The sequence below is a fragment of the Tauraco erythrolophus genome, chromosome Z (assembly GCF_009769465.1).
Source record: "Tauraco erythrolophus isolate bTauEry1 chromosome Z, bTauEry1.pri, whole genome shotgun sequence".
Taxonomy (NCBI): Eukaryota; Metazoa; Chordata; class Aves; order Musophagiformes; family Musophagidae; genus Tauraco; species Tauraco erythrolophus.
Genome location: NC_141496.1, coordinates 10,425,374 through 10,439,334, shown reverse-complemented (window position 1 = coordinate 10,439,334; position 13,961 = coordinate 10,425,374). Strand labels below are relative to the sequence as shown.

Below are 13,961 nucleotides of genomic sequence, written 5' to 3'. Positions count from 1 at the left end.
AGGAAAGCAAGGAGCAGGGTACTGCGATTGCTCAAACGGGTTAAGACACTGGTCAGTCCATGCATGCAGCCTTCATGACCACAGCTGAAGCTGGAGAGGGGCAGATGACGGCCCTGTGTTTTAGGTGGTAAGTGATGAAAACAGCAGGAGTTTGGGAAGGATGTCGTTGCCATGTTTAATTCCTCCTTTTTCTGAAACTCTTGAATCTTTTGCTCATTTATGCAAGCAATAAAGAAAATGAAGAAAACCACCTACTTTGCCTCATGCTGAAAAGGAGGGGAAAAAAAAAAAAAGTTGGGTTTGAAGAGGGTGGAAGGGGTGTGGTTACTCAGGAGGTGTGTCAGGGATCGCCAAACTTATTTATAAGCAAAGGCATCTCTGCTGGGGAAGAAACCTTGCTGAGGCTTTGCCAGCTGCTGCTTTTTCCCCCTGACACTGCTTGAAGAGCACCTCTGCTGCAATGGGGAGGCAGAAGGATGTTCTTGCTACTATTGAGGAGCACCTGAGGATCAGGAACAAATTAGTGCGGCAAGCACTGGCGGAGTGCCTGGGGACACTGATCCTGGTGGTGAGTCCTTGCCGTGGTCTGGGGAAGCTCTCTAACCTGGGGTGCGGGGGGCGTTGTCCTGGGGAAAGGGCTGTGCTGCTGCCAGAGTTTGCACTGAGGGTGAGCCCAGCTCCAGTGCAACCTGCCTGGTGGGGACTAGAGAAGTTCTTACCCACAGGGAAAAAATTCATGCAAGTTGCTATCAGGTGAGCTTCGGGGTTGCCAGCAATGGGTGGGCTCTGCAGAGCTCAGTGTGTGTTCGGGGCCTTTCGTGTATCTGCAAAGTGCAGGGAGTGAAAAAAAGCCTCTGTGCAAGCAGCAAGTGTTTTGCTAGTGATCATGCAAAGCTTCCTTTCTGTCTGCCCTGAAATATTTTCTTGGCACTGAAATACTTGACATGTTATCACCCAGGGAAGTGAAAGCTTTTTTTTTTTACCTTGCTTTGTTTTCCTTATGCATCCTATGGAGAAGAAGTAGCCAGAATTTAAACTGTTCTAGGTTTTTTTTTTTTGCTGTCAGCTGCAGGTTCCCTGGTGTGTTATCAGCTGAGCTGTGCAACACCACAGCAGCTGATCAGGAACTTGGGCTCCCCATGTGTGCGATGGCGCCAAGCAGTCAATCTGTGTGTTTTTAACTGGTGAATGGCAACAAAACCCCCCGCCTGTTTTAATGCACAGTTTCCAAAGGGATGGGATATAAGGGATAAACTGGTGTGGATATCTGCATAAGTGACATAGTTTGCAGGTGTTCTGAGCAGCCCTGGCTTGCACTGAAGTCAAAGGCAGATGTGAACAGCTAGGACAGTTGTGTGTGAGCTGTGGGGAGCAAATACCAGTGTAGCAAAACCAGGATAGGGATATCTGGCTTTGAGCATCTGCATCTGAAAACGCAGGACTACCCAACTATCAGCTATGCCACAGGTCTGTTGTGTTGATATTGCAGCAGAAGTGAGCTGGTGTTTGCACAGTGAATAATATCTGCAGGTGAAAGTTCCCCTGCAATGGTGTAAATCCAGAGCAATCCTATAAATTTCAGTGGAGTGACTGTGGGCTTACACCTCTTTGTAAGTGACGGCAGGGCTATTTTGGGAGAAATCCATTAGTTGAAGGAGCTGAAAGCAGGGGAAGGCTTGATGAAGCTGCACGTGCTCCTGGGGACAACACAAAGGGGCTGACACACTACCTTACGTTTCAATAAATGAGATTCTTTTTTGATGAGGAAAAGGAGGCTACTGGGTCTTGTGTGGGAGGATAGGGAACTCTACTGAGTCCCTGTGAAATGTTTCCACTCTTAAAAGAAAGCAGCTTTGCACAGTGCAATGGCTTTATTGTCAGAGTAACCCAGCTTTGCTGATTTGCAAACAAGTTCTGTTGATTTTTCAGGGAAGGGTTATTTGGGGTTAAGGTGGGTACAAATTGATAAGAAAGTGGTTAACAGGTAGAAAGTTGCTGTCTACAGTTGAAGCAAGGTAAGACTTGCAAGGACTTAACCTAGCTAAGTTAATATTGCTGGAGAAACAAGGAAAGCCTTTAGCCATGTGGATCTGAGCTTTCAGAAGAGCTTGTGATCCAAAAAATGTTATTCCTTCTTCCAACTTTGTTAGCTGGTATGACAGAGGTTACTTTTATCCATAGCCTTGCCTTTCTGAGGCAGAGAGGAAGTGGGATGTGCTCCGAGCCTGAGAGAGGGTTTGATCCAAAATCATAACCAGCCTCCAAAATGAGGGTGGTAATGGGCACTTATCACCAAAGCTGGATGATGCACTGGCAAAAGTGGGCAACATGAGCCTTATCCTCAGGAGCACCACACCTGCTGCGTTTCAAAGTGTGTGTTAGTATATGAGCAGATCCCTCACCTTCTTCAGGAATTCCTGAGCTGGTGTCTGGGGGCAGCAAAATGCTGGGTTTAGTGACACATTCAACTCCACTTTACAGGTCTTGTAAAAGTGACCCGGCATCTCCTGCAGCAACACCGCTGCGAATGGAGGGCTGTGGGCACTGTGTCCATGTAAGAGAAGATGAGATGGGCTGGTGAGAGAAAGAGGAAAGTCCCAAACATGATGAATGCTCCTGGGTTGTCAGCAGGCAAAAACAGGGTATAAAGAGAGGGAAATGGGTTCCAGAGCAACAAGCCTGCAGTATGGCTCTGCAGGATGCCAATCCCTTTCTACCTGAGAGCTGCCTCAGTCCATTCTGTTAATGAAGTGACACTTGCAGACTCTATGTATTTTACAAAAAAATTTTTTTGCTCCTTACTGCCCAGATCCTTTTTCATCTTTTTGTTACACCACCTGCCTGAAATAGAAAAGGCCTCGAAGATGACTTTCTTCGCCTTTCAGATGGTCTGGGTAGTAGTTTGAATTGGATAGTCCTGGGAGGAATATCGTCATTCTGCACCTTGCGAGAGTCCTGCTGCCAACTCTGCTAGCAGGATGAGCTGGGTGTGCCTGCATTTAGCTGCATTTGAGCCTGGTAAATAGCTCTTATGGGCTTCAGACAACAAAATGCCTGGGGAAAAGACAAGGGATCCATCAAATTGTCTTCACAGGAGATGGAACTGACTGAAGACAAATATGTCTGGAGCAGAACAATATTGGGGACAGATTTGAGGTTTGATATTGTTCATGCTGAAGTTAACTTCCTGAGCTGAAGGGAAGGAGGCTTTTTAAAGTTTGCGGCTTACTTTACGTTTCACTGTGTAATGTAAAACTTGTCCCACCGTGGATATTGGCACAGCTTCAGCTTCTTCTCTCCTCCCTTTCACTGGCAAAGTGCAGCTCTCAAACTCTTCTCGAGCAAAGTGATTTCAGACCTCTGCAAAGTCTCTTTGCCTGTAAGAATTAACCTAGTGCTTGATTTTATTTTTCTTATTTTTTAAGGAGTTTGTAAATGTAGCAGAACATCAAAAACGAAGTAGTGCCTCTTCTTTTTTTAAGATAAGAAAAATAATCCAGCTAAGGCAGCCAAGCCCTGAATAGTACAAGGGTTGAGGTGCTTTTTACTTGCAAGCCGACTTTGCTGTGTACAGCACCTTGCACAACATGGTTTTAGTCTGTGAGTAGTGTCCTCACTGCTACAAGAACAGTAACACTGATTCTACCTTTCCTCTGATAATTGACTAGGGTTTTTTTCTCCTTCAAAATGAACTTTGAGTGGTTACTTTAGGTTTGAAATTTATACCTACGTTGGAAGCACCGCTTGCTGGCAATAGTTAAGTAATGCAGAGGCTGAAGGCATTTTCCAAGTCTCTTGCTGTTTGTGTTATTACTGCAGCAACTCACTAAAGCCAGATTTCCAGTGGCAGGCCTCCGTGCCTCCCTTAAAGGCTCGATCTGTTTGCCTCGCGCTGCTGGCTGTAAATGCCAAAGCTGGCTCTGTTTGGTTTCTACATTTGCAGGAGAAGGAGCTTGCTGTTTCCAAGTCAAACTAACTGTGGTTCATGGCTGTAGAGGCACAACAAAAGAACAAAACAATTCCTACCTGCTTTTCAAACTGGGCTGTCTTGACTTTGTGGCCAGGCGGGAGCTTTGTGGAGTATGAGCGTGCTGCAGACCGCAGAAACCAAAGTAGCGAAGTGGTTGGGACGATCAAAGTGAAGGGAGCCTCACTGAACTGTTGGCAGTACAGACCTTAAAGTTGCTGCTCATCCTGCAGCTGTTTGGGGCAGTACGGTGATGCCCACAGTCGCAGCTTGATTTGTGTCGATTTGCCTGAACCCAGCTGGTTGCATTTGGAGAACATGACTTCATTACTTTTTTTCCAAATGTTTCAAATATATTTTGTTTTCCTAATGGTTTGCTAGGATTTGAAAGGGGCTGAAAGGCTTTACTGTAAGCATGTCGAATGCTGCTGATCCTTCCCTGCACAGGGTCTGTGCTGCTGGGTGTGGAGGGGTAGGAAACGGCAGCACTGCTGCTCTCCCTCGCCTCTTCGACCAGAAGAGCTTAGAGCTCTTCATTAACTGTCCAAAACTGTCCTTCCTTTCTGTGCCCGTGCAGGAGCAGGTAGGTTTCTCCTTCCTATAAACAGGACGATTGATGCACCAAGACTTGCCCTCAGCGGGAAGGCAGCTTTTTCCCCAGCACTTCCCATCTCTGACAAAAACCCCACCAGCAGTGCAGGTCTTTCTAAAAGTTAAAGCCTGCAGATCTGAGGGATATTGGGGATATCAGAACAAGTGTTTTTGCTTTCGTGTGTGTGGGAGCAAGGTAAAATAGTGAATTTCCTCTCTAATGTCCAACTACTCTGCTGACAGTTGCTTGGGTTTCTTGTGCTGAGCAGCGCTCATCTCCCCAGCTTTGTGCAGCATAGCACATGACGTAGCGTGTGATGTTATGTGCGGCACAACTTTCCTTGGATTCTCTTATCTCTCAAGTCCAGCAGTCCTGACTGTCTCCAGGACAGCACATGGTGCAGAAAGAGCCATAACATTACAGACCATCTGCTGCTGCCCTTCCTTGTCAGACTGCTTCTGTCCAGGCTGGCTCCAGCTGTGCTGGACAAGAAGCCTTACTGTAGGGTCTAATGTTTCTCTTGGCTTGGCAAATTGTAAATGATGACCAGTCTGGTTGTTGAAGATATGTTTTGAGGAAAGGCAAAAATGATGGTGCTCTTCGCACTGCCTTTGTGGCTGGTGGAGGTTGTCCTGGCTGCACGGGCTGTGGAGCTGAGGAGGATCTCTGCATGCTGCTTGAGCTGAAACAGCAATAGAGATGGATCCATCTTCAGATCTATCCAGCTGGGTTCTGCTCCTTGGGGAAGGCAGCAAGAGGCCATGGGAGAGACTTACAATGCCTTTAACCCCTTCTTGCTTTGAGCTGCAGAGAAGGAGTTGGAGGTTGTTTTGAACTGGCTGTAAAGTGATAGCTCTCTGTCCCCTCCCAGCCTCCCCCTTTGAAGGGACTGTAGATAGTCCTAAGTTTAACTCTGATACGAAGAGAGGTGTCCCTTTGTGTGCCTAATGCTTAAAGTCTTCCTTCGATATCTCAGGGTCTCTTTCTTCAGCGTAGATCCATGGTTTGACTGCCCTTCTGGCACCTTCCTCTCTAACCAGAGGACAGCAAGGGCTGAGCAGCCTTTGCCATCCACTGAGGTGATTATGGTAGACTCACAGTAGGCTCCTTGCCTAATCCCTAGTTTATTTGCTGGCTGGAGAGGGAAGTTGTAGTTCAGGTAGTAACACTCCTCCTGGGCTATGCCAGCAAAACCCCCATCTTGATTTAGAGATCAGTCTGTCTGAAGTCCAAGAGCAAATGCATCCAGGCCTTCTGTGTTGCACACGAAGGCGTGAAAAAGCACTGGCAAAGAAAAGAGGAGGCAAGCAAGGGAAGAAACCTGGCTGTTGTGTAGTGAAGCACTGAGCACTACCTTCCTCCTGAGCTCATGTATGGAGCTGCTTTTCACAAGGGCTGCCTATAGACTCAGACAGCCTAGCTGCTTCATTATTTTTTTAAACTTTTTTTTTTGTCTTCCAAAGTCCTTTCCTAACAGCCCTGGCTGCCTTCAAGGCTTTCTTCTGCCCGGCCATTGAAACAGGGTGTTTTTTACCTTGAATGAAAACGCCAAACTGCTATTCTCCAAACGTGCCCTGGACACAGGGAGTTTAAGGTTTCCTGGAGAATGAAGTTTCACCTAGTGACCTGCTACCTTCTCCTGCTTCTGGCTGTCCTCTCTCTTGTACAGGCTCTAGAGCTTGTCAGCCCCTCAACCCTTGAACTGTTCAACTCACAGATCCTGCATGACATGGATTTTGTTATTTTTCACAGTGCAAGGAGTTGGATCAGCTCATGAGCCGTGAGAAGCATCCCCCTAGCATTAGATCTGCTAGAGCCAGTAAGATGGAATTAGGGAGCAGGCTTCCGTTAACCTGGTTAACGGGTACATTAACCCCAATTCCTAGGAGAGTAGCTTCAATACATTAGAGTAATGCTTTGTTGCAATAATTTTATTAGCATTTTAAAACTGCTTTTGCACTTGGCGAGTGGATCATGGGAGTATAACAGCTGACTGCTGCAGCCACTGCCGTGTGAGGTGCTTACCTGGGTTTGTGTTGGCTGGGATGTTCTTCCAGTAACATTTCTGAGGAGAAAAAAAAAAAGAAGGTGTCGGAGTCAGGTTATTAAAATCAAGAGAGTGAGGGACCGTCTTCCCCTTGGATGTGCACCACTGTCTCCTGATCATAGTGATATAATATTGCCTAAGGACTTTTATATTCATTGCATGGACTTGAAAGCCACTAGGATAAATGCTGAATTGCTTTTATTTGACCTTCTTTGCCTTTCAACCCAAGCTAGCTGCCCCTAAACGCTTCTTTGCAAGCGTTGGCAAAGGAAGACATAAAAAACGGATGCTAGAGTCACCTGTCCCATATGGCCTGGGAAAAGGAATTGGAAGAAAAACTAGCAAATGGCAGAAGTGGAAATAGTGTGATTAAAAATTGTAATAGCTGCTGCCACAACAAAACTGTGTAATGTCAAGCCACTTGCCACAAAAGCGGGAGTGAGCATGACTTGAACTAGTTCCTAAAAGTCAAATGCCACGGATGGATGTCATGCATGAGAATGTATGTTTGTGCTTAGTGGTCTCCACTGGTGCAAAGTTCAAATCTGGCCCTAAATACCATCTTACTCTTTATCTGCTGAGGGTCAAGTTTTGTACTGTTACGCTGAATTAAGCCAAACAGTGCTCAGGGCTGATCTGATAAATTATTGTAATGCTTCCGTGGAGTGGCTCCAGGGTGTTTTTGCATGGCCCATAGACTCTCTTCCGAGGAAAAACTGGAGAGCTATTGCCAGGTGTAGAATGGGGGAGACGAGGATGGGGAATAACCTCTTGAGAAGTGGCAGAGCTGGCACTCCTCCAAGTTAAGGGAATATCTTTGTGGGTGAACAGGGAGGTGGAGGGGGTAAAACTTTACTCTGCTGTTTCTGCAACCAAAAGGCATGTGACTAACGAGCCAACCACTATCCACTGGCAGAACTGCCAGTTCTTTTGCAGTGAATAACACAAATACCTTCATTACTAGGAAGAAACTGGTGTCCACCCTGCCAAACTCGGATGTCCACTGCAGCTTTTTGCAGGCTTGTCCCCTCCCTGATCAGACTGATGTGCTGCATGGCCTCTTAGAGAAGCAAACACCATGGCCAAGCACTCTCTCCAAACCTCTGTCTAAAGCATGCTGGGGCTCATCTGGGCTGAGAGAAGGAACAGATGTCACCTTGGTCATTAGCCAGTATTTATTTGCCCAGTTGGAGCTATGCTTCCCTCAGGGGTTTAGGCATAGCTAGGAATGATGGCTCTGTTTGCTGCACAATAAACAAGAATCATCTTTCCTGCTCTTGCCTGAGTGCCTTCTATTCTAGGGTTTCCCAACTGGGCAGCTCAGGGTTAGGACTTTGAAGGGGCTGTTCTGACTGCACCTGGCAGAGCGCAGTGCTGGCTGTCCCTCTCATTAATCAACAAGTTCTATAGGTTCCTTTGCTCTTCCTACATGAGGTCCTGTGTTGGGGACCTGGCTTCTTGTCAAGAGGCACCTGTGCACAGTGTCCACCTTGTGAGTCAGCCCGCAGCCTACCTGACTGCTCCTTTCCCAGCAGGCCGAGTGCAGTGTTTGCACTTTCTTAGTAATTCATCAGTTGTCAAGGGGATGGGAGGAGGTGAGTTAGGTGTGTTTTGGCTTTGCCCCTGATCCAGATTGTGTGTTGCTCAAAGGGCATGTCCAGTATTGGCAGAAGAGGTGAAGACAGCTACCCCTGCTGCCTTGGTGCCTGTTTGGTTGTTCATAATCTAGGAGCAGGTACTGCCTCTGTGACAATTGAGTAATTCTGGGATGATGGAATTCGTGGTTCTTTGCTGAAACCAGGACATTCATGGAAGCAAAAAGTCTTGGTGGGTACACTAGATATGGGCACGTGGTCAGAAGAAATAAGGCGAGCCTTGATCCCTAGATTTGAGGATCTCAGGAGCAAGCTGTAATCCCTGTCCTAGTTTAAGGATGCTCTCAATACCTGATGATGTGATAATCTCTGGTATACACCAAGAATCTATTCAGGTGGAGTCAGTGGAAGTTCTCCAGCTGAGTGAGTGATGAACCGAACTGCCAGGAGAACCTGGTGAGTGTTGTTAAGGGTGAGCATAAGGATGGCTTTTGGATGTGGTTGGAAAGAGAAGGATCACTGATTTGGAGCAAACACCTTTGAGTAAGAGCACAGCCCTCCCTTAGCTGCTAGGAAACACCCCTTATCACCCATAAGAAATAACTTCTTCCCTCCAAAGTGCTTGATGCACTTCTGGTCTTGGACAGAAGGCCAAGCCTCTGGCTGTGCTAGTGTCAGGCTCTCCATGGAATATGGAGTTTTCTTGATAGTGCTTGTGCTGTGTTGGTGCTGCAGAGACAGGGCCAGCTGTGTTACCTGGATTCTTTCTTACAGGGTTTTGCTTTAGGAAGGATGTGGGTGGTTTGTGGTGGTGTGGGCTATGCTCAGAGTGGCCACAGCAGAGCGTGTATCTTGGGGCTGGGACAATGTGAAACAGAGAGAATAACTTCAATCCCTTCTCTTCCTAGCTGTTTGGTTGTGGCTCCGTTGCACAGATCGTGCTCAGCAGAGGGACTCATGGAGGTTTCCTGACTGTCAACCTGGCCTTCGGCTTTGCTGTGATGCTTGGCATTTTGATCTCGGGGCAGGTATCAGGTATGTTGAGGCTCCGCGTGGATTTCACTTGTGGCAATTGTTGCTTGGGCCCGGATTGCTATACTCTTCCTGGGTGGCACTGGAATGGAAACCAGTGTCCCTTGGATCATCTCTGGGACCCAAATTCTGCCTGTAAAAGTACAATAACCACCAACCTCTCTGCAGGTGGACATCTGAACCCAGCTGTCACTTTTGCCATGTGCTTCTTGGCTCGGGAGCCCTGGATCAAGCTACCAATTTATGCCCTGGCCCAAACTCTGGGGGCTTTCCTGGGAGCTGGCATAGTCTTTGGGCTGTACTATGGTAAGTGCAGAAACTTTCTGTGCGTGTTGGGGTGAGAAGGATGCTCTTCTTGACTTACTATAGGGTGGCTGGTTTCCAGATAAGACAGAGTATTTTCTTGCAAAGTAGAGATCTGAGAAACCTCCTTACTGTGTTTTTTGGGAGGGCATTCCTGTTCTCATGATGATGAGTTCAAGCCTGAAGGCCAACCACCATTGTCAATGTGTGAGTCTTTGTCCTTGAGTAACGATCACTGGATGGCCCCTCTTGTATCTACTGTCTGGATTAAAACAGATCTTGCAGAAAAGACAACGAAACACTAATAGAGATAGAGATTTTGTATCTGTTCATTGTTCCAGAGCCATTTTATCCTCCTTGGTTTAAAAAATATAAAGACTTCACCATGGATGCATGGATGATTTCTGCGCTGTCTCATGTTAGCTTCCAGACAAGGCGACTTCTAGCAGTTTTGCTACCCTTATCAGAGTGATTCTATCCCTTGGAAAGTATCCTAGAAACCCAGTTCCTCATGCATCTATTCCTCCTGAATTGTGTTCCTCAATTGCAGGACGATATTCAGTGCACAAGAACTGACTCTCTGTGCTGGAAATTGCTCTTCCTCGAATATCAAGGGTGTGACATTTTGACTCAGATTTTGCCTCCTGGTATCTGGTTCTGGCAATAGGAGCAGTGTTCCCTGTAGCTGAGCAGAACATCTGGGTCACTGTATCTTCCACCTGAAGGGATAAAACTGTCACCCCAGCACTACCATCAACTGTCTTTCACTTTAGAAAGAAGTAGGGGGACCTACCTTTATCTCTGTAAATGTCAGAACCCCAGTTCAACACCAGTTACCTTTCTAGTTTGTGGGTTGAAGTTTCCTCTTCAGAAGAGAGTTAATCCCATTTTAGCTACCTGAACCATGGAAGAGCTACCTTCAGAAAGTGTCTCTTTCTCCCCACTGACCATGGAGGGAATCTAGACAGCCCACCTTGGTTAGTTATCCAGCTTCTACATAGTAGTAGGCAAGGGGCTGACTGCTCTACAAGACAACCCTGAGACTTGAAACTGATTGTGTATTGGCTTAGAGGAAAGTGTGAGATCAGCCCAAATCCTGTTTGCTGCATACCAGTTTCATAGCAATATCTCATGTCTTGACACCAAGACAGATACCACAGGCATTTGGGTACCTTTGGCAGAGATCTGGAGTCAGCTTAGTGTTTTCTTTTTGACTCTAACTCTTTCCTGGTACCTGGCAAACAAGAAATGTTAGGAACAGGGACTCAGGCCACATGCATCTGAGCCTGACTGGTAAAATGCTGTGGTGGATCACGCCCTAAGTTTTCCAAATGAGTGTTTGCTCTGCAGAGAATGGTTTTGCAACACATAGCAATGGGGTGCTCAGGAAATTTTATCTCAATATTGATGGCTCTGTGGAGCCTACATTTTAGTCATCTTCCAAGCAACGTCATCTTTCTGATGTGTGTCGGAAAACTACTGACCTCTCTACCTTTCTTTTCTTTTCCTTCCTTCCCTTCACCTCTAGATGCCATCTGGGCCTTTGGCAGTAACCAGCTGTATGTAACAGGACAGAACGCCACTGCTGGTATCTTTGCCACCTACCCGTCTCAACACCTGAACGTTGTGAATGGATTCTTTGACCAGGTAAGAGGGTGCTGGGAGGATGAAGTGCATTTGAAGAGGAATTTTTTGAGGCTGTTCTAGGCTTTTCCTTTAGCTAGAGAATGACTTGCAATGTAAAGAGAAGATACCCAGAAAGATTTTTAGCGCTGACACAGGTATCTCACTAGTCTATAGGAGGAGCAGCAAGAATGCTTGTGTTAAGGGAATTAACCATTGGTACAACACTGGCCAGGACACCAGTGAAAAGGATAATGCTTGCACTTAGCCCCTGAAGAGCCATAGCTTGAGGAAGGATGGCTCTTCGTCACTCTTGCTGTACTACTCTGGCTATTGCACAATCTAGAGGTCAATTGGGTGTGGAGTGGTGGTTGGTGTTGGAGGCGACTGTCTCCTCCTTAAAGTTGCCATCAACCACAGAGACAGCATCCACCCAGCTGTGAAAGGTTAGAATCAGGCTCGCAAAGATATCTTCAGCTTTTCTGGCTGCTTAAACAGTTATTCATAGCTCTTCTGTGCATGAGGAAAAAGGTGTGGGCTTGACCAAGCTTGCAGGCTGCCAGGAGGACATTGTTCAACTCTCTCATTCCCATGGATGCTCAATCTACTGTGGTATGATGATGCCATAGGATGACTTAGTGCAGCTTTTCCAGTTTAAAGAATAAGTCTTAAATGTATGGGACTTAGAGGAGTTTAACTTGGTTAAAAGATTAATCTGGATTAAATTCTTCTTTTTTTTCCTCCTCCCTCCTCAGTTCATTGGCACTGCCTCCCTGATTGTTTGCGTCTTGGCTATCGTCGATCCCTACAACAACCCTGTCCCCACAGGGCTGGAGGCTTTCACAGTTGGCTTTGTTGTCCTTGTTATTGGAACCTCCATGGGCTTCAACTCTGGCTATGCTGTCAACCCTGCCAGGGACTTTGGGCCTCGTCTCTTCACAGCCATTGCTGGCTGGGGCACTGAAGTGTTCTGGTAAGTGAGTGCCAATGAAAACCTTGTGCATCAACGGGAAAAAAATTTAGTCCAAATGGGTGGTAGCTCTGGCACTATAAAGAATCTTAGCAACCACGAGGTGTCTTTGGATTGTATAAGTGTTTCTAAAATGACACTGTTTGCTCTGCCCTGACTTCTTAAGAAATCATAGAAGCTGTGCAGTTTCCCGGGGTGACGGCTAACGTCCTAACTTTACTATCAGGGAGGAAATCTAGGAGCACTTATGAGGGTTGAACAACAAGCCTATCATTGGTTTTTTGGAGGTAGAAAATGGAAGGTGTTTGTTATATGTGGATTTTGTTGTTGCTGGAGACAACTAAGAGCCATGGGCAATACAGCCTATGTGTTATCAAGGGCTGCTTTTCTGCAAGCAGTGGGAGGGAAGTGGAGATGCCTAGTTCAGGCGCTGCAACTGCTTCTCTCCTTTCTTGGTGGAAAGACAGTCTTGGAAGTCCTGAAAGCTGCTGCTGCTGTTCTCAATTACTTGTCACCTGAACTTGCAGTGAGGAGCAGTATCTGTCTTGGAAATTGCTGAGGGCGTGGGTTATATTGTCTTTTGCAAGTCAATGGTGATGTTTGGAGATGACCAAGTCTTGCATTGTTCCAGATCTAAACATGAATATCCTAATGCTTAGGCTGCAGTTCTTATCTTGTGCACTTCCTTTTTGTTTTCTAGGACTGGTAAGCAGTGGTGGTGGGTTCCAATCGTTGCTCCTTTCCTTGGGGCCATTGCAGGTGTGATTGTCTATCAACTGATGATTGGATGTCATGATGAGCCTTCTCCACCTGCCTCTGAGCAGGAAACCGTCAAGCTGGCTAATGTGAAGCACAAGGAAAGGGTCTGAGGAAGCTGCCACTCAGATCTGGCAGACATTCACTACTCAGGACTGCAGTTGGCAACGAGGAGGAAGGAGTTAAGAGCTTCAAGAACAACAGGAAGAGTTTTTTCCTGTCTGGAGATATGCTAGCCTTTTTTTTATTATATCCATGATGCATTTGCTTTAGGTATTTTCCTGCAACCTTTTCCCCAAATGCAGTATCAGGTAATCTTTTGCTACTAGAAGATGAGTTGAGGACTGTAGGAGTCAGGAGAGAAGCAGGCATTGCTGTCCAACATGGGCCAGGTGTTCAGAAATCTCTGAACAGAGAGCTCTTTTGGGCTGTATAGCTGGCCTTGCCTCTAAGCTTGCCAAACTGCTTCCCTCTAAACCTGTGTGCTCATCTATAGAATGGGGATAATGCAAAACTTAAATTGTTTTGCTAGCATGAAATGGAAAATCCAACATCCTGGAAAAAATTTTCCTGTGACTCTACTGTGGATCAAATTAATATTTGGTGTTGCTCTAAAGTGAGTAACTTGGCACCAAAAATGAACTTGTCTAAAGTATTTTTATTGGACAAACTTTTTGTATCTCCCACGAATTCCTAGAACATTGTATCAATCAGTCAGAGCAGAGAGTAAGAATGCACTGGATTTTAATTTAAGACAAAATGTTTACAAACAACTGAACCCTGATGTTCTAATCACAATTTTTTCTAGGAGTTGGCCATATTAGATGACACATAGGGAATCCTTGGCTTTCTGTAGCAGCTTTTCTAATTAATCAGCTTTGTATATAAGATTCAAGCAGCTTGTAGCCAAGTTCCACTGGAAACACAGTGTTGCTAAAGTTGTGTGTGTTCATGTAAATTTCACAATAGTGGTTTTGTTGGTGTTTTTTTAATAGATTTATATATAAATATACTCCTTAAAGCTGTTTACTAAATACTGGGGTTAGGAAGAGTTAACTTAAAGATGTGTGGGAACT

General features: G+C 46.0%; 1 protein-coding gene across 1 annotated transcript; it reads left to right on the top strand.

The window, feature by feature from the left end:
- Positions 1-410: 410 nt before the first annotated feature.
- AQP3 (aquaporin 3 (Gill blood group)) lies at positions 411-13,522 on the top strand. Its single transcript, XM_009986860.2, has 6 exons — positions 411-568; positions 9,110-9,236; positions 9,402-9,539; positions 11,065-11,183; positions 11,915-12,132; positions 12,830-13,522. Exons 1-6 carry the CDS (start codon positions 461-463, stop codon positions 12,996-12,998), a joined length of 879 nt encoding a protein of 292 aa, XP_009985162.1. The 5' UTR covers positions 411-460; the 3' UTR covers positions 12,999-13,522.
- The last annotated feature ends 439 nt before the right edge of the window (positions 13,523-13,961 follow it).